The sequence below is a fragment of the Melanotaenia boesemani genome, chromosome 3 (assembly GCF_017639745.1).
Source record: "Melanotaenia boesemani isolate fMelBoe1 chromosome 3, fMelBoe1.pri, whole genome shotgun sequence".
NCBI lineage: Eukaryota > Metazoa > Chordata > Actinopteri > Atheriniformes > Melanotaeniidae > Melanotaenia > Melanotaenia boesemani.
In genome coordinates this window covers 9765922-9785881 of record NC_055684.1, presented here as the reverse complement: position 1 = coordinate 9785881, position 19960 = coordinate 9765922, and the positions used below count along the sequence as shown (strand labels likewise).

At 40.5% G+C, this 19960-nt stretch overlaps 1 protein-coding gene across 2 annotated transcripts; it reads right to left on the bottom strand.

The window, feature by feature from the left end:
• Positions 1-948: 948 nt before the first annotated feature.
• On the bottom strand, positions 949-19049 carry sdc4 (syndecan 4). Of its 2 annotated transcripts, none has more exons than XM_041980029.1 (5): positions 18784-19049; positions 3808-4009; positions 3675-3718; positions 3408-3591; positions 949-2153 (listed from the first exon to the last, which is right to left on the bottom strand). In XM_041980029.1, exons 1-5 carry the CDS (start codon positions 18835-18837, stop codon positions 2002-2004), a joined length of 636 nt encoding a protein of 211 aa, XP_041835963.1. In that variant the 5' UTR covers positions 18838-19049; the 3' UTR covers positions 949-2001. The 2 variants fall into 2 exon arrangements, with proteins under 2 accessions (XP_041835963.1, XP_041835964.1); XM_041980030.1 differs by having other exon boundaries at positions 3808-4006.
• Between the last annotated feature and the right edge of the window lie 911 nt (positions 19050-19960).

The window sequence follows — 19960 nt, the reverse complement described above, 5'->3', positions numbered from 1 at the left end:
TAAATACAAAGCAAAAAAGTTCTAAAAGATAATAGAAACTCTTACAAAAACTATTTGTCTCTGAAAATCTCAAACTAGTGTATATAAAACTTTTAAAATCACATATACAACAGCTTAAAAGGGCGAAACAACCCAACCTGAAAGAAGGCAATAAAATAATTTGACAGTTAAATTATGAAAAAAAAAAAGGAAAAAAAGAAGGGGGCGGGGGGGGGGGGGGGGAGGGGGTTAATTTTACCAGACAGAAAAAAAAAAACAAAAAAAAAAACAAAAAAAAAAAAAAATGGAAAACATTGAGAGGAGCGTTAGTATCAAAACTTTACATTTACAGTGAATCACATGAACGTTAATGCGCTGAAAACAAAAACTATTTGGCATTTAAATATTTGGTAAATATTTCAGTCACCAGGAAGCGGTGAAGTACCAACTTTATATCTTTATGTTTATTAAAAGACTATTTACAGATGCTTGGTGGAGCAGTCTGATAAACGTGAGCGTCAAACAGACTGATCCCAGAAAACAGTCGTTAAGCTTACCAGGAAAAAAAAAAACCCTGAAAAGGTTTATTAGGAAACAAACATTAAAAGTTTTTTTCTTTTCGTTTTTTGGCAGATGAGGTTTTAGATGAAGTTCTGTGCAGGAAACATAAGGCTACAGTTAGCTTAGCCTAGCTTAGCTTAAAACTGACTGAAACACGAGAGCACAGCTGCCTTAATCTGTGTACTGGCACCTCAAAAAACTTTATTTAAAAATGACAACATTTTACGTACCGATTATGCAGCATTCAGGTCACAGCAAGAATTCTTTTTTACATTTTTTGTGCACAATTATGTTTTCAGACTCAACATAAAAAAGGAGAAATCCGGGCCCTGCTGCTTACAGCAGTGGGTGAAAACAAGCCATCACATTTGCTTGAAATCTGGTTAAAAAAAAAAAAGAAATTTGCACCACGTTTGGCTGTAAATGATTGTTAAAACTCAAAGCTAACTGGCCTGATGCCTTTGAAGCGGTCATAGCAGCCGGTCAAATCCAGCATTTTCCCCTCGTTTCTGTTAAGCTAAGCAGCTTAAGTTCACTGCGACTCTTTTACAACACACACTGGAGGCACAGGAGCTAGAAAAAGGCTTCAGAGGGTTTTCCTGTTGTGACCCGGGTCCGACTGCGTTTGTGAAATATTTTTTCCAGATTAACTGGGCTGAACTTATCTGCTGCTACGTGCCAGACCGTCGGACTCTTGCCTCATTAGAAGAAGGAAAAAAAACAAAAACAAAAAAAACATGCTGGGAAGCATCGGAAGCTCGTTTTAATGAACTCTGCTGCATCTGAAAGTTTACAGAACATCAACCGAGTGACGTTACAGGGCAGAAACAGAGCCAGCTTTCCTCTTCTGAGACTTCAGGAACAGCAGATCAATTCAAATTTACATGATTGGAAATATAATCACATGTAAAGGCTGGTCGAGCCTGAAAGAGTCATGAAATGTCTTCAAAATAAAAAAATAATCTAATACAGACATTCACCTGTTGAGTCGTGTGCTGCGATAGCATGAGAAGCTGCAGACTGAGAGGAAGACAAGGAGAGAATAAATAACGGGACTGTTAGTGTTTAACTGGAGGTAAGGAGGAAGAGTTCTGTTGTGTTTGTCCATCAACATGGTGGGAACAAGAAAAAAATAAAACAAGCGTACAGGTGACACGGTGTACTGCAGCTGAAACAGTCACTCCTGCTGCTCCTTCTCCAAGCAAAGCCTCCGATTGGTCAAGAGAGCACCAGTAATATTAGTACACATCAGGTAGGAGGAGTCAGTCAATCGATTGTTGTCGGGGTGCTCTCCTTATTTAACGCTCCTTACCCCACGGAGGCACAAACGAGGAGGTGTGATGATGATGATGAGGCACAGTGAGGCCGAACTTCAGCCCTGATTGGGTTCAAAGGGGGTGAGGGGTGTGTGTGTGGGGTCAGGAAAGGGAGAAGGAGTTGGAGTTGGGTGGAGGTCAGACTTTATGCGTAGATCTCTGTGGTGGGGGCCTTCTTGTAGATGGGTTTCTTCCCCAAGTCGTAGCTGCCCTCGTCCTTCTTCTTCATGCGGTAGATGAGGAAGAAGATGAGGAGGGTGGCGAACATCAGGCAGACAGCGCCTGCCGTAATCAGAGCTGGAAGAGACCGGAAAACCAAACATCAGTTATAGTTTTACTCCATCCGTTTGTGACTAAAGTCTTGGAAAAGGTTGTTTTTAAAATCAACTTTAGACATTTCAGACACCAATGGCATGTTCGTAGAAATTGTATATAAATACATAAATCGCACGTACAAATCCCAGAATGGTTTAGGCCCAGAATACATCTGTATCCAAGGACCATAAATAAACATGTGAATAACATAACTATTATACATAACTAACATTTTTTTGATAGTACAAAACTGAACTGTTTTAAAAATACACAAATAGTTTTTCTTTTCTGATGGGGGAGCACAGATGGACAGATATATCTATAAATCCAGCTTGTGCTTCAATGCTTCGAGTGGCCGGTGCATTCAGAGTGAAAAAAAAAGTTGGTTCAAAACCTTTGGTTCCCAATGCAAACCAAAGAAATATAGTGGTTTACTTAGGTTGTGAACTGTGGTGTCATCAGTAGGTAAAGGAGGGATTCAGCCAGTGCCAGGCTGCTGTATAACTTGTGTTTCACAAATGTTTAAAGAAAACAATGTCAGACCAAATAAACTTTAAAAAGGTGAAGAAGGAATACCAGTCAAAAAAGATGCTGTACTACTATGTTGCCTAGCAACCAATTTAAATTTAGGTAAGCTAGATTTATACAAGATTGTGTTGACATCTTAACATCTTATGAAATTCATCAGGAAGCACAGAGGTTCTGAGACTGCAGAATGGAGCCAGAACCAGAATTAGAACCAGAACGGTGTCTGTCTGAAAGCACAAACCAATCTTCCTCCAAAAGATCTCCAGAAATGTCTTCATGGCTTCTTCGCCTCTAGATTGAACCACTGTGAGCTCTAATTAAAGCTAAAGCTTAAAAAGTGAGTTTTCAAATGGGATTTAAAGGACTTTAGATCTAAAAGTGGGAATATTGATATAGTGGGAATAGGTAAAAGAATCTTAAGATCAATAGAAAGATGGAGGCAGACGTTAACCTGCTGAAACTGGACTGGTGTGATCTTGTCTTCTGTAACTACTAAATGAAAGAATTAATCCCATCAGGTTTTTATGTTGTGGTGTTTGATAGTTTTAACTTTCAGTCCATTTCCTAATATTGGTTTGCTGTTACGTTTCATGTTTTAATGAACTTGTAAAGCACAAAGGTCGCCCCTTAAAAAAAAATAAATTACATTTAAAGAACATGAACGTTCTTTGATCATGTGCTGATGTGTCATCATTGACCCAAACTGACCTGCGAGGACCCATGTCTTGTGAAGGATGTTGTCGTCACCGCGGGACATGAGGACATTGGATGAGGGCTCTTCGTGGTTCTTCTGCAGAGGGATCTCGTTGCTCTTCTGAACGATTTCCACCTCGCTGACGGTTGGTCTAACCGGGCGGGTCAGCTCGGGGATCTTGTTGGCGTTCGCGTCAGGCTGCAGATGAAAGAAAACGTGAAAGCTCAGCAGGAAAATAAAAAAAGTTAAACTGGAGATGAAGAAAAGGATTTAAACCTCACCTTGGTTGAAGGCCTGGACGCTGCTGCAGGTGACACCGTTGTTGCTGAGGAAAGACACAAATTCTCCGTTCAGTTTTGATAATTTTAAATAACAGGTTTCCATAGAGACACAGGGTAACTCCTGAGGACCAACCTCCGGCTCCAGATCCTGAGAATTCGCTGTATTCATCCTCGTCATCGTCGTATTCTGTGTAGTACTCATCTTCATCATCCGCGAAGCCAAAGTCGGAGCCGTTAGAGGAATCTCCTGATGCCTCCAGGTCGCCATCGCGTGTTGTCGAGGCAACCGTCTGTGTGGTCTTCATGGGCATCCATGTCTCCGTCTCCCTCACCTGCTGGGACACCAGAGGAAGATGAGGAAGACCGTTGAGAAACAAAACCATTTCATTTTTAAAGACATTTACGTCCATTTCAGACAAACTTCCAGACCAACATGTGACTAGAAAAACCGACTGCTATGGGGACTAGTTTCAGACAGACCCGTCCCAGTTTCTCGTCCCCCTGGCTTCGTCCTGGTGCCTCACAGCTGGCAAGGAGAAGCCAGGTGGAGTTCATCTTCTCAAACCAGACGTGAAAAGGTCTGATGGGAAACAGACGACGAATCGAGAAAACTTTTCTCGTCTGGGTGAGAAATTTAAAGGCATATTTGCACAGTGCATGTGATGGACACACCGGAGCGATGTGCAGAGTGTTAGCTGACCTGTGCACCAACACCACAGGGAGCATGATCAGGGTCAGACCTTCGGTACAACAACTGCCTTTTATTCTTAATAAAACTGAGAAAATGATCAATATGGAGTTTCCATAGCAACAACTGATTTGTTTTCATCACTTCATCATCGTTGATTTGTGTCTGATGAAGGACATCATGTTGCTAAACTCTCCAAGTTTCAGAAAACCACAAAAGCACAAAGACCAGCATTGATGAAAAAAGAAAAAAAAAAGCTGAAACAAAATTAATCTTTTCAATTATTTCTCCACCAAGATAAACAGAGGTGGAGAAGAAACTAAAGCGACCATTAACAACCAGAGCTGTAGTACAGCTGAATACAACCAACACACATCAACCTCCTTCAGTCACTTGGAGACATCATTTAATTCCCCATTTACTCAGGCCGAAAGCAGACTGAATGGGATTAAAACACACACCTCCATCAGCCTAATTAACATGAACTCACGTAGAGAATTAATCAGCATTAAGACCAAAACCAAACTTTGTTATTCACACAAAGAAACCTCAGCAGCAATAAATAGGGCTGCAACCATTAGTCGACGTTATGAGAAAATTAAAAATAGTCTACAATGAATTTACCCCTCGACTATTGTCTGCAAAAAAAAAAAAAAAAAAAAAACCTACAGAGTGAGACATCGTCTTCTTTTTTTTTTTTATCTCTGCTGAGAGTTAAACATGTGCAATAAAGTCCGCCAGGGGAAAAATATGGTGGCGGACCAGGGAGGAAAACCACAGCGGAGAACGTTAAAAGTCTGGGATAACTTAATGTTAAACTTACAAAATAAATTAAATACATGTGAGATCTGTAAAGCGGACCTTGTGTACCACGGAAGTACGTCTGCAATGCTCGAACATTTAAAGAGGAGGCACGTCGGACTTACTTAACAACCTCATGCAAGATTTCAAAGCTGAAAGTGAAATAAGATCCATTTATAATAATCATGAGATACATAATCCGATTGGTCGACTAGTTGTTTTAATAGTCGATGACTCAACCATCAAAATAGTCAGTAGTTGCAGCCCTAGTAATAAACTGATTAACTTACAGCTTAAACAGAAACTCAACTGAACTTGACAAGTGATCAATAATCCAGAATTTCATCTTTAATTGTACTTACACTCACCTTTTGTTTTTGCTTATTTTAGCTACATTTACCATATTACAAATTAATATATATTAATATATATTAATATATATATATATATATATATATAAATATAAATAAACACACATACACACACACATTTTTTTTTCTCTCTTTTTTTATAAATTCTATTTTTGCATCTTTCCATCCAGCAGAAAGCTTGTTTCCCCAATTCACGTTTAATAATATAAAAACAATCTGGTCCAGATTCCCATTTTTCTGATCGGGAAAGAAGTTTATTTTCCTTTCTCCAGCAGCCCCCCCATCGGTTTAGGGAAAATCTTCCTGTCAGACTTCTGCTTTATCAATAAAATGAAGATTTATGTTTTATCTGTTTTGTGCCAAATCAAAAATAAATAGTAATAAATAAAAAAAAAAGGTTTTTCTTTTCCCTGGCTGTCGAACTTTCAGCTAAACTTGGATATTAATAAACATCTGAAGTCTTGCAATGTCAACATTTTTTTACTTTTAGAGTTTTTTGAAAATGATTAATCTATAAATCAGCAGAAATGATTTCTAGATGTTATCAATCAGTGTGATCAGAGAACAGATTGTTATTTGACCGGATCTGGCAGCCGCTGGCACGCTCTGACACGATGACATCACGTTGGTGTGAAACTCTGAAACTTGAATTTCCTGAGAAAAACAGCTGACCACAAATACCCCCCCCCCCCCCCAAAAAAAAAAAATCACACTCCTCATAATTACTTCCATCTGAGTGGGGGGAGGGGGGATGGGGGCGCCTTCATTTGAGGGGGTTAACTGGTGGCTGTGACTCGCCAGGCCTCCCAGCATTAAGTGTGTGTGTGTTCTCAAATACTTGGCATACTAACAGTGTGTGTTTGAAGGTAATCCTCTCAGCCTCTGCCTTTAAAAGTGGCCTGTAGAAGAAGAAAGGGGGGAGGGCCATTGTGACTGCACGGGGGCCTCAAACAAAGGCAGCCATTTTACTGTGACTCCCTGCAACAAGGTGGGCTGTCTTTCATTCTCTTGTGTGTGAATTTACGCTCCCTGTATCCATTTTAATTACACTGTGTGTGTGTGTGTTTCTCCTGGTGATGAAGAAAAAATAAAAAATTCCACACCTGAATCCATTTTTTCACTTGATAATTAGGAAAAAGAGGAAAGGACGTTCCTGGTGGTCTTTATTCTGACTCATGAGGAGTGAGGAAGTTTGATTCATGCTGTAAAAATATTTCTGGTTCTGAGTCCAGCTGGAACACGTCTGCTGAGTCATTTTACAGGAATCCAGCCAGCAGGTACGGCAGCCTGAGTCACATTCAGTTTGGCAGTGTGAGGAACTTCAATCCTTCCCCTGAGGCCTGATTTACTTCACTCTGTGGTTTCAAATGAGTTTAAAGGCCCAGAAATCATTGATGTGAAGCTTCTGACTAAATATCAGTTGTGATCTTGCAGCTTGGTTTCTGCCTCCAGACGCCTGTATGACGAAGCTGGATTTTATCTTGTCCAGGTAACTTTTTCTGTTCTATGACGCTGGTTAACTTCTTACTGGGGTATATCACCATGGTAACGCTGAACTGCTAACATGCTCCGGAGCAGGTTATGTTCTGGATAAGAGATCAACGGGTATAAAGGTACCACCTCCTGACCAATCAGTTCTCTTGGAAAAAGGCCCGTCCATTCTGACGAGCTTGGTTGTACTCTGTGTTACCTGGGTAAGTCAACCCAGGTAACAGAGAGATACCCGGGGTATGTTAATCACGCTTCATTGTACAGCCTTCTAGACTTTGTTTAGCTTTGGTTTGGTTGCTAATTTTACATTTAAAATTTAAGTATTTGACCCAGAACTCAAATCAGTTTTCAGGAACTGACTTTTTACCCAATCTTTTTCTCAGCTTTTATGTAGAGTTTTGCGTATTAGTAAATAAATAAATAAAAGCAAAATAAAAAAATAAAATTATCCACTTTAATTCTGTGTCTAATTCATCAATTTTTTGATTTACTTAATGTTACTCAATAACCGGATGGCTGAGTAAACCTGAACTAATCTGGCTGTATTGATCTTTTCTGGATCAAATCACCTCAAACTTTGTTTTAATATGCAAATTGAATAATAACTTTTCTCAAACATTTTTTTTAAGTGTTAGGGTTTGAAATCCTCATTTTTGTTAAGAAAATTTGTGTTTCAGTTTAAACTGTTGTTGGATTTGACTTTGAAACAATTCAAAGAAAATCAGGTTGAATTCCCAGAAAAGTTGATGTGTTCCTCTTCGTCAGTGTCGACACGGCTCTTCCTCCTGGCTGCTGCAGACCTTTAACCCCTCCGTTATGAAACCTGGATGTGCACACCGAGGCCTGTCCCGACAGGCCCGCTTTTTATTCAGAAGGAGAAGAAAAGATGAAGCTTCCTGTTATGTAAGAAAGGAGTAACAGAAGCTCTGAATTTACCGTCAAATGAGGGAGACGCTCCGTCTTTACTTTCAAACTCTGAGGAAGCCGAGTCCAAATGGGATTCGGGCCAAGTCTCAGTTTGTGGGGACAAAAACAAGCTCTCTCTGTTCCGATTTAGGGAATGTAATCAGAACGACGCACAGTTTGGCTCGAGTCTTCGGCCTGAAAGCATCTCCACAGAAGACGGAAGCTATGCAGCGCTCCACAAAACCAACACAAATATGTACATTTAACCCGAGCCCCGTCTGACCGGCAGGGACAGAACACCGAGTGCCTGAACTCAGGTTGCATAACTGAGTCAACAGCTCTTACAGGCTGGTTTCATTGCAGCCTGCTGCTGCTCTGACGGCCACAGTCTGATTTCCTAAGAAAGATTTTCCTCAACATGAACATAGTTACATTTTTTTCTGTCTTTGTATCAAACTTCAGGAAAAGATGCTGAAAATCTTCCTTTGCTGCATCGTGGATGTGGAAGTGTCCAGGTTATACAGATCCAGAGTGAAGGTGGATAGAAACCTGGTGAAAACCCTGAAAATAGACCCAAACTTAACATTTCATCTAAGAAGTTAAATCTCCATCTGATTATCAATAATCTTTAAAAATCTTTAGAGCGTTGATGTGATGAGTGTCTCGCCATAATGGCTGCTCTGTACCGTAAAACCCTCTGAACTGGGACTTTATTTGCCCTCTTTTCTTTGCATCCTACATTAATTGGCTGCATATGTAACCAAATGCGATTGTTACCATGGAAACGCTGCTACAAACAATATTTCCTCCCTCACACATGCGGTGACAAACAGCAAGCCTGGCGGCGTGATTTACAGCAGAGCTCTCTGTGGTTGAGGGAGGAGCCGGGAAACAGGGAAACATCCTGGAAAACTTGACAAACAAAAATCCCAAACTGCAGGATTTCTGCCAGCCGGCTTTGTTTACTGTGAAAAATCTAAATTCTTCATTCTGTTTAATGTGCAACATCTGATAAGCAGCTGGATGTGGATCACAGCCAAACCAGAAAGTTTCTGCCAGCCAGATGGATTTAATAAAAAAAGAAATGGGAAAGTAATATTCCAGTTTGTGGCCAGTGATGGAGGCACAAAGGATCCATTCGACAGAAAGACCTAAACCTCTTCCCAGAACTAAATCCGTTGTTTCTCCGACTTCCGCCAGCTGCTGCTCCTCTCGTAAAAACATTGATGGTCGCGCAGATAAACTTTTATCATCGGGACTCTCGGCCCGCCACAAAGGTCAGCTGAACAGAGCTGCTCATTGTTTAAACCAAAGCCTCTTAATTGCAGAGCTCATTTAGCCTCGCCATGTCGGAGCAAAAACCGCCGGTGACCAGATTTCATGAGTTGAAAAAAAGATGGGATCTGAACTGATATGTTAAAGAAAAAGAGGAATACCAACAGAGCCTGAGTCAGTCAGCTGTACAGAGACTAACGCTAAAAAGATGTCAAATTTTGCCCAGCTGCCAAGCAATAAGGAAAAGTCCTGCTTAGACATTCCCCGTTTATTACACAACAAATAACTGGTGCCCAAGCACAGCAGCAACTCAACACATCCAAGTCCTGGTAATATCACTGCTTTCCTGGGTTTGTCCACTTTCTCTTTAGTACATTTCTGCTAATTTAATGTAGGCCTGATTAAAAATGTAATGACTTCATAAAAACCTGCTTCCACTGCGACTCCACAGAGTTCAGTCCAGCTTAAGCCAGCTGGTAAAAAAAGAAAACTATAGTTAATGTCAGATTTATGGTCTTTTTTTTATTTATTTCCACTTTTTTCCAGAGCAGATGGGATTTTGGTCACTTTAGTTTGTTGGTATATTATTTGGTTATGTTGGTATTAAAAGATAGAAATAAATAAACCTTAATATCATTAAAAAGAGTCCATGTGTCCATGTCTTTTCTTAAATATAAGCTTAAATATAAACTCAGCAGAAAGCCCTTGAAAAGGAAGTTTCCAGTTCCCTCAACTGTCCACATTAAGTGAAAGGTGGTCTGTCAGGACACCCAGCGCTCCGTCTCTGGGCCCGTCCCTTCTATTGACACCAAACAATGACAGCTGATGCCTTGAGAGCATATCAATGACCAAGGTAACCGGGGGTAAACCTCCGGCAGCCAGCCTTCATTAAACCCAGGAAACAATCCCTCCATCTGCTGCGGCAGAGAGGGGCATCTGGTCCATTCACGTGGCGACGTGGAGGAGGTACGGAGCGTGAAAGGACAGAAAGGAAACACCAGCATGGAGGAATGTCCATCCATGTGCTTTGTGATGTCCGGCGTCACATGACCTTTAACAGAAAAGTTGTTTTCTACACTTTGTTTGAAACATCCACCTGATATTCAACTGAATTTACCAAACTGGCTGAGAGGAAAAGGATCAGTAGCGTTCTTCGTCCTTTCCATACTCCACCATGTTAGTTGGGGTTCCCCTCCCCCACCTGCTGCTTGCATGCTTGGACCAGCAGGATTTGCAGCATGTCGCTTCATCTGCTTGGAAGATGTATTTCTGACCCCTGATGCAACTCTTCAAAAGAACACACTCCATACTTCAGTTTCCACCAGACACCAGTTTACATTAGGGTTGTCACGGTTACTTAATTTCACAATTAACTGCAGTATTAAAATGCTATGATTAATTAATTGTGAACACCCCTCAACATGTTCACTTTCCATGAAGGACTACGTCTCTTATTCCCTCCAAACAAATGTATTACGTCTTCTTTGTTGGATCTCTTTGGTTAAAGAAAATAAATAAAAGCCCAACATGTCATAGTGGAAAACAGCTCAGCTGGTTGTAAAGCATGACGTAATAAAGTCAGAGTGAAAGTCTGAAAAACATCCGATATGTTCCATGATCAGCAGGCTAATTACCATCTAAAGTAAAAGGTGCAGATGGAAAAACAAGAATAAGCTGTTTTGGATGGATACGCTGGCTGTTCAAACAATCAACGCAGTGTGAGGTTTTCAGCCAGCGGCAATGGTCTGCAGAAGAAACCGGATTTATTTCAGATTTATGGTCTTGTTTATTTCCACTGTTCCAGTATTATTTATGTCTCAAACAGCAGCTTTTCAGCTAAAGGACAGCTGGAAGTCGAAGCTAGCTAGATGTTTTCCCCGTGTTTCTAAATTCTCTACTTGGGTTACAAATAAATATTAAAAACACATTTTTAGAATATAGTTTACAGAAAGAAGCCAGGCAGAGGTCCTGTAGCCGTTTCCATCCGTTAACATGTAGGATTTATTTACTGTTTATAGAGCGAAGAGGATTTTGGTTACGTTACTGTGTTGCTTTATTATTTTGTTATACGGACATTAAAACAGAAACATTAGGGGTGTATATGTGATTTTATACATTTATAGTCTTGTGAAATTAATTATTGCATTTTTTTTTCCTTTGACAAGAAAATCTATAATCGTGACTTCGCTAGTTTCCATCAGAACTTTCCGCTGATCCATTTCAACAAGTTTGGTTGTCTAGCTGTATTCTGTCCTTCACAGGCCTCACTCGCCCTCTGAACAACACCTTCAACAGAGCCCCCTCTCTCACATATACACTCCTACCTTTGCCTTTTGCTCCAACAGCCGAGCTCTAGATTCCTTCTACCTACGCCAGTCTATCTATAGCTGCGTTTCCAGCTACAGCACCATGTGAGTCCTGATCCTGACGGCACACAGAGGACAAAGACCTGCAGATGAACGACGTGTCGACAGCATCAAGGAGGTAGTTTTCATGTACAAGGAGCAGATCTGGATCGACTTTCTACCTAAATGTGAATTTAATTTACAGTTTTTAAACGTGAGTAAGAACAGAAGAAAACCTTCAGTTGTAATCAAGACTATGAATGCCTGAAACTCGACTAGACTTTCTGATGTGGACAGCATAGTTAGTCCTGTAACACAAAACAAATATAAATATATAAAGTTTTCCCTCAAACTTCCTGGGAATTTGAGACAGAACGGGAGCTGAGTGAAGCAGAGCGCCAGCTGGGCAGCAGATCGTTGATTCAGCCTCTGCTGATAAGCCTAATTGAGGTTTGATGAGCACCTCCTGTGGGAACGTCTGATCTTATCCAAGCAGCCTTTATTGGTCACTTCCTCCCGACGATGAGCCCATCCAGCCATGCTGATGGGATGATTCCCCATTACTGCCAAATCCAGGACTGATAGACAAATAAGCCAAAATGCCTGCAGCCAGACTCACTGAAGTCTCTTAACATCCTCCCTTCTTCTTCCATCTTTGTCCCTCGGTCTGGCGCGCATATCGCTGCCTTGGATCAAAGACATTACAGTCCAACAGACCAAACGTAAACGGGCTTTTATCAGCTGAAAGTGAAGGAAATAAGAAGAAGAAAAAAGAAGACGCAGGAAAACAGGAAGCATCCATCAAAGACAAACCAACTCAGACAGACACGTGAATATGAATCATCACAGTAAACAACCGAGCTACTGATACTGATTACTTCTAATGGACATGTGAGAAAATCCATTCATTAACAGACACAATAGCAGCCTTTCATTTCCCAAGACATTATCCACTATCTCCAGGATTGATTCGACCTAAAATTCCTGATTTTGCAGCAGCTTTCATGAGAAGTTGTGACAAAAGTTGTAGTTTTCAGTTTTTCTTTCTAAAATCACTTGAGTTTAAAATATTTATTAATATCCAAAGTTGGGGCCTTCTCCTGGTCAGGAACTCTGCAACTAATAATAATAATAATAAAAACAAAAACGCCTTGACATGGACAAATATATCAACCTCTAATGTGGACACTGAGTTCTGGGAAAACTCTGACATGATGTAAAATAGATGAAAAATTAATCTAAAAATTTTCTTCCTGTTTATCAATCGTTAATAGAGAAACATAATGAAACTACAACCCGTTTTATTTGTCTTTTTATTACACACCCTTTTCACACACAGGTCCAGGTGGTCGATTCAAAGTACAAAACTTAAAGGGTTAAAATATGATTCTGGTTTTTACTCTTAAATAAAAACTAACTTTTAGTTTTTTTGTGTGGTTATTAGACCCAGAGTCTCATTAAAGACGAAATAAATAACTAAAGTCAGACATGATGAAAGAAAGAAAGTCGGGTCAAATCAAAAGTAGTAAAATATGGCTAATTAACCCATTACCGCTGAGGAATAATTAACAAACATTTTGTGGACAATCACACCAGCTTTGCTCAGAAATAAACTGAACTAATATTTAGCAGCACTTTTAACCTGCAGACAAACAATTACTAGTTCTGTTTATTAATATAATCACCCATCTGGGATAATAAATGAGTATCTTCATCCTGTTTTTATCACTCAGACAAACTTGTGAAGACGTTGATCAGGACGTTTCCCATGATTCCACAGTTCCCGCTCAGCTAATCTAACACAAATAGACTCTGATTTTAGCTCCAAACAAACGAGTGGTGACAAACCCAAAATGTTCCTTTCACAGGAGATAAAAGTCGGCTGCTGACAGGCCGTGCACCAGTGTGTGCATGTGTGTGCGCGCTGCCGTTCAGTTTGGACTGAGGAATGTGTTTCCCAATGTGGGTTGACTTGACTACTCAGTCAGCCGCCACATTCCTGTCCCGTCTACAGTGGAGCCAAAACACCGTGCACGCGGGCCAAAACCAGCATGGTTCTGCTGGTTCTGGTTCTTCTAGGTTCACCGACTAGACGTCAGGCTGCAACAACTGGCTAGAAAATCTGACTGCAGGTTTAGCGACTGTGGAGCTGGTGGTGGACTGCAGAGGCAGACCTCACACACACACACACACACACACACTCTCTCTCTTAGCGATGCGAGACGCACACACCACATCAAAGAAGTACTTCTCAGGAAGGACGTTTCAGAACGGGAAAACCCTCATACCACCCAAAACCACTGCGATCTCTGCTGTGTGTGTGTTAAATGAAGTTAATTTGGTTTCATGAGCTGAAATAAAACCATATGGACCTACAGCTGTGAGGACTCTCTTGATAAGACAATCAATCCTCTGAGAATCACAGAATAAAACTTTAAAACAGAAAACAGACAACTGAGCCAAATGAACAAGGAAAATAAGATGAGCGTTGAACATATGATGACCACTGCAGCTTCCCATCGGTCTGACCTCACCTGCACTGACGGGACTCTCCTCCAGAAAGTCAGCAATTGTTACAAACGAGGAAGAGCATAACGAGGAAGAGCATAACGAGGAAGAGCATAACGAGGAAGAAAACCAGAGCAGCTCGTATCAAATTCTCCCCACATGACTGAACTGCAGTTGGAATCCGTCATGAAGAAGATCGGTGGAAAAAACATTTCCACAAAGCTACTTACAGAAAAGACACACCCGCCCTGAACTGGGGGGGAAAAAAAAATCCCATGGATTTCATTGGGCCCTAAACCAGCTGGATTCAGGTCTGAAACAACATCTGTCAGAGTCCAAGGAACTTCAGCTGGTCCAAAAATACACTCAACATGATAGTGGTCAATAAATGCTTTAAATTTTTATATCCATGTGGGACACGATATGCAGATCAGCCTAAATTTAGCTCGTTGTCCTGTTTTCAGCAATGTTACAGGAAGTGGATCAACCAGTCTTTTTAAAAGAAGTCTAAGGATGAGAATCTACTTTCAACTACAGATATGCACATTTATCATGACTGCCTCGCATATTTAAAGCACTGTTTGTGATTTAACCCGATCACATCCACAAAAAGCATAGAGGGTATTAAAATATATCTAAAAATATAATTTTCTTCCTTAACTCAGACATTCAAATGCAAAACAACAAAAACAGATTGAATCACATTCTGTATAAGAAGCTTTAAAAATGTTCACATCATGTAGAAGAAAACATTAAATCAGGATACAGTGTAAACCTTACTCCCATTTAGTCTCAAACCAACTATTTTTACTAGTTAGTTACAACAATCAAGATAATTATCAGATAAAAATCAGACATTTTGATTGTAAGAACCAAAAGAAGGAAAAAAATTCTATGTTTGATGAACTTCTTACAGATTACCGTGTCCCTGTTTGATCCATGTGTGCTGTCCTTTAACAAACACATATTAAAGTTAAATATAAACGCCAGATCAGTGCCAGTTTAAACATTAAAGTTAAACTTTAATGTGACACAGAGAGCAGGCCGTTTAATGCCCGTTTTAGTTTTATGTTTAACCAGAAAAGTCCAAGGTGGGGGAGTCGACTTCTGCCCTGAATGTATTCATATAGTTCCCGTTACAACCACCAGAGTATGTAGTGGTTTGAAAGGGGTGGAGGGAGATCAGATTCTCCGCGGCTCGCCGTCGCAGGCAGGAAAGGACAAAAAACCTCCTCTCTCTGTGCCAACATTCCTCGGCCCAAAGGGATTTTATAGACCAGCGGACAGCAATGCAGGAACCATTATTACATCCTAGTCATACTATTTATCATGCACCCTCCTTTGCCTCCATCTTTTCAACACGTGGGCTTTTCATTGCACCCCGTCATGCAAAAGAGACTTAAAAAAAAAAACTTCCTTAAAAAAACCTGGCTCATTCTCTTGCAAATGATCGGGGGGTTAAATGCAAAACCGGTCACATTCCAACAAGATATAACAAATGGACTCGGCCCCGAGGCTGCAAAGGCAACAAGCCAGGTTTGCTGCTGCAACATGGATTAACTCCAGACCAAAGAGGATTTCTTTTTTCTTTTTTACCCTGATTAACCAGCACAGCCACCAACTCCGACACATTTGGTAAATTAATGCTGTCTGATGGTGCCAACTCTGCATAAAGGGATGCAGATTACCTGATAATTCAGATAAAAGTCACAGTAATGGAGCTTTCCTAACTCCCAGAGACCTGTTGGAACTTGTGGCCATACATGGGCAGAAAAAGCCGACAGCGAAGGAAAAAAAAAAAAAAAGAAAAAAAAGAAAAAAAAAGGAGAGAACAGAAAGAAAAGCAGGACTTGTTTGGCCCCGTCTCAGTAGGACAAACTGATAAAACTGTACGTGATTACTCTGGGCAGACTTTGCCAAATGAAGCAATAACTTCCTCATGGCATCCAGTGGATTTGAAATCCACCTCAATCCTTGGGATAAAAACATTCCTATCGTTCCTGTGGCTTCCGAAAAAGAAAAAAAAAAAAAGAAAAAGACATAAAAAGAAACCCTTTAACTGCATTCAGAGCATGTTCTATTGTCAGGTAGAGAACATTGTTATTGATTAGGCCAAACCCACATACCAATAATGACCTCAGTGGGTCGAGGGAAGAAAAGGAAGGTGGAGGGAAGGATTGTGGAAGCTCAGGGGATAAGTACCCATCAAAGGGAAGCAGAGGAAAAGAGTGAACGGAGGAGTGAGGACTGAGTGGCGAGGCAGAGGCCTGAATCTGGAGCTCATTTAAGGAAAAGGAGAAATAGGAAAGGGGGAATGTGTGGTGGGAAAGCTGTAGGTGTATCCACGCGAGGCCGGGTTAAATAAGTGTCCCTGTGAAAAGGCTCTGGGGCCCTATTGAGATTCCTCCAAGTGTGCAAAATCCCCAAGAGGGCCGGTCAAGATCACCAAAGGTCACATTCCAGCAGGGAGGAGGAATAAAAAAAAAGAGGAGGAGGAGTTCCGTGAATCTGAGGAATGTTACGGACTGTAAAGACAAGGTGGATCCGACCTCCGCTTTTTTCATGACAACAGGCCGACGCAGTAAAAACACGTGTACGTCAGGCATGTCGTCGAACCGCCCGTCACTGCTGCTTCACCCTTCACACATATCTAGCAACCAACTGGGAGGAGGAGCAGTGGGCTGGTGGGTGGCTTTCAGACAACCTGCTACACATTGCCTGGTATTAGTATTCAAAAGTAACATAAATACAATAAAAATAACCAAAGAAATGCACTAAAATCCACATAGAATGGAGCAAACAGAATTTACACCACGTTTCCCTTTAAACTAACTGGTTTTGTGCTGAATTATGTGTCAAATTCTTAAATTTTTACACATAATTGATTTAATGATGCTTTTTACTTCTGAAGCTGCACATTCAACATATCATACAGCCACACCAAAAATCTGATTATCCAACTTCTGGAGTTACCAGCATAGATCATGTATGCATCATAATCTGATTTATCAGACACTAGCAGATATCTGATTATCAGCGAGATACTTTTCCCCTAATACTAAGTTTTTTTGTTTTTACACCTGTGCATGTGCAAAACAAATACATTGCAGTCACAACAGGAGTGGAACACACATGCACAAAAAAACATGAAGTAAAGCATTTACATCTTTTTTGCAGGCTAAGTAGCTCACAAGTTAGCAGCAACACCAAGACCATGGGCACTGCCATGTTCAAAGACCAGAGAGTATAAAACCATTTAAAGTAAAACTGTCACATAAATTACAGTCGTTCAGGAACAAGACACACACCTGATAGCTGACTGTCGCATTGGACTACAAGCTAAGAAAAATTTAGTTTGGTTTTAGTTAGACTCATAATCTGACTCCTTTTAATGTCATGTAAATGGCATTACAGAAGTTGGTGGTTTTTGATCTAATAAGAAGTATATAAATGATAATCATGTTTATTAACTGCAAAATTTTAAAACCACTCTTGAAAATGAAATTACCAACTTAAATAAAAGGCTTAAAAAATGCCTTATTTAAAAAAAAGGAAAAGAAAAAGATGCTAAGTGGGTCAAGAAGTTTTGTGAACAATGTTCCTTACAGGACATGTATGATCAGCTGATGCTGCATGAAAAACAAGTTGAGAACTCCAGAAGACCTCGATCCACTGGTTTCGTGTCTTCTTCTCCCTCCAACTTTAATGACAGTCATGTGAAACTAACATACGCCTCCAGCTGACCAGAACCACACAGACTGGTTCATTCACAGACAAGAGATTTCCTTCCATTATGAAATATCTTGGTTTGAATCCTTATTCACAACATGTACTGTAAGTATTCACCGCTTTCTGCCATTGTTTTATTAAACATGTCTTTTTTTATCCCAACAACCATCGATTTACAAAAGCAGGGCAGTTTTAAAAATCATACTAGCAGATAAAAACATAAAACCTGGATTTTACTAGTTTTTCTAACAAGTTAGATGTCTGATTCTGATATGAATGTTAATCCTAAATCGATGACGTGGAAACACTACATTTTAAATGGTTATTAAATCAAATAGAGGTGTATAAAACTATCAAACTGAATTAAGATAAAACTTCCACACAGGCTGGGACTGGGAAAATGTCAGCCACGTCCAGCCCCTCCGTACACAAATTCTTTCGTCATTAAGTCAACCTTTAGCTTTTGGCAACACAGGAAGTTCCTGTTTAACTCATCCCAAATGTTCCCAAACAGGCTGCTGGAGCGTTTTAGAAAACAAAACACTAAAAATAAATAAATAAATAAATAGAATTATAAAATCCCCTGAACAGGACACTGAAACCTCCACTGATTCAGTGTGTAGCACACTCACTTCTGGGAGAAGGATTAGTCCAAATCTTTCCCAACAAAACCAGTCTTTCACGTAAAAATGAGCAATGCCTGCCAGCTTTTCCCCCACTTTGGGCCCCGTATGGGTAATAGCAGCAGGCTGTTGATGCCTGTGAGTCCCTCTTCCCCCAGCCGGGGCTAACAACAAAGCAGTAGCTCAGCTAAACAACCAAATTTACGGTTTTAACCGGTTAAACAGAAGTAAGAACATTTTCTCTGAAGTTAAATCAAAGCTATCCAAAACGCGCTAACGGCTAATGGTAACACGGTCAACTAGCATAAAACTTTAGCGCCGAAAGAAAGTTGTTTTTCTGCTAAAGCTGGAAGATTTGGTGGAATAACTTACCGACTCTGAGAAGACGGAGGCAGATAACAACAGCACGAGGCAGAGGCTGATCATGGCTGTCCTCTTAGGTATTTAAATACAAAAACCTGCAGCTGCGCACAAAGTTAACTTGGCGGAGATTTATCTCTGGAAGACCGTGAAGGTTTTCTGTGTGTTGCTGTTGCGTCCAAATAGTCCAGTAGAAATTCGCGTCGTCCGCCTCTTCAACTTTTTCGTCTCTCCCAAAACTTTCCTCTGTGCTTTCTGGACTTCACTGTGGCTCCTCACCGGCACGTCTGCTCCTCTATACTTCACAGAGCGTCCTCTCTCTGCCAATCAGCGACAATTACGACAGGTTGGTCACGCCCCCCTTCGACGCCATGTTGGTCCTGGCAAAAAACTAATATGATCTGAGCAGACTGACTTTTCATTCTGTTTTCCAGCTTTATGTGTTCTAAGATTGATTATGCTCAATTTTAGATAAACCACATGTGTATAAACGTATTAAACTATTTTATTTGAAGGACAGCATTTCACAGAAACCAGGGGAGAATTCCACTTTATCATTCAGTTCTGGGTATGTTGTTGCTGTCAGCTGTACAATCCAGAAAGTTTTTCTGATGCAGCAGTCTTTTTAGACCATCATCTCTTTTAATGTCCCGCTCAATGCCCTTCATTACAACAACCAGAATTTGGATAATTATGTCCCATTTCCATATAATATGATGCCACTGCATCATCTGTATTTTTCATCCAAATGGCATTTTTTGTGTTCCGTAATCCTGTCCTTGAGTTTTCTCTCAGTGTTTCCAACATACATCCACATCCATACAACAAATGTGGTGTTGCAATTGGCAAAATGTCTCATCTGATATGTTTTTGATGTCTTCACATCCTTAAATAGATTGGTTTTTACCACATTTTCACAATGATTGCAATGTCCACATTTGATAGTTCCACAAGGATTTTGTAGCCTAGTCATTTTCTTGGTAAGAGCCAAGTAGCTCCGAACCACCTCATAGCATTGAGTATTAGCAGGTGCCAAGAGAATGTAAGTGGTCCAAGGATGGAGCCCTGTGGTATCCGCAGGAGAGGGCCGCAGAAGTAGAAACAAAAAATTCTATCTGAGAGGTCGGACCTGAACCATTGGACAGCTGAGCCTGTGATTAAAACAGTAAAATAAATAAAATCTATACAG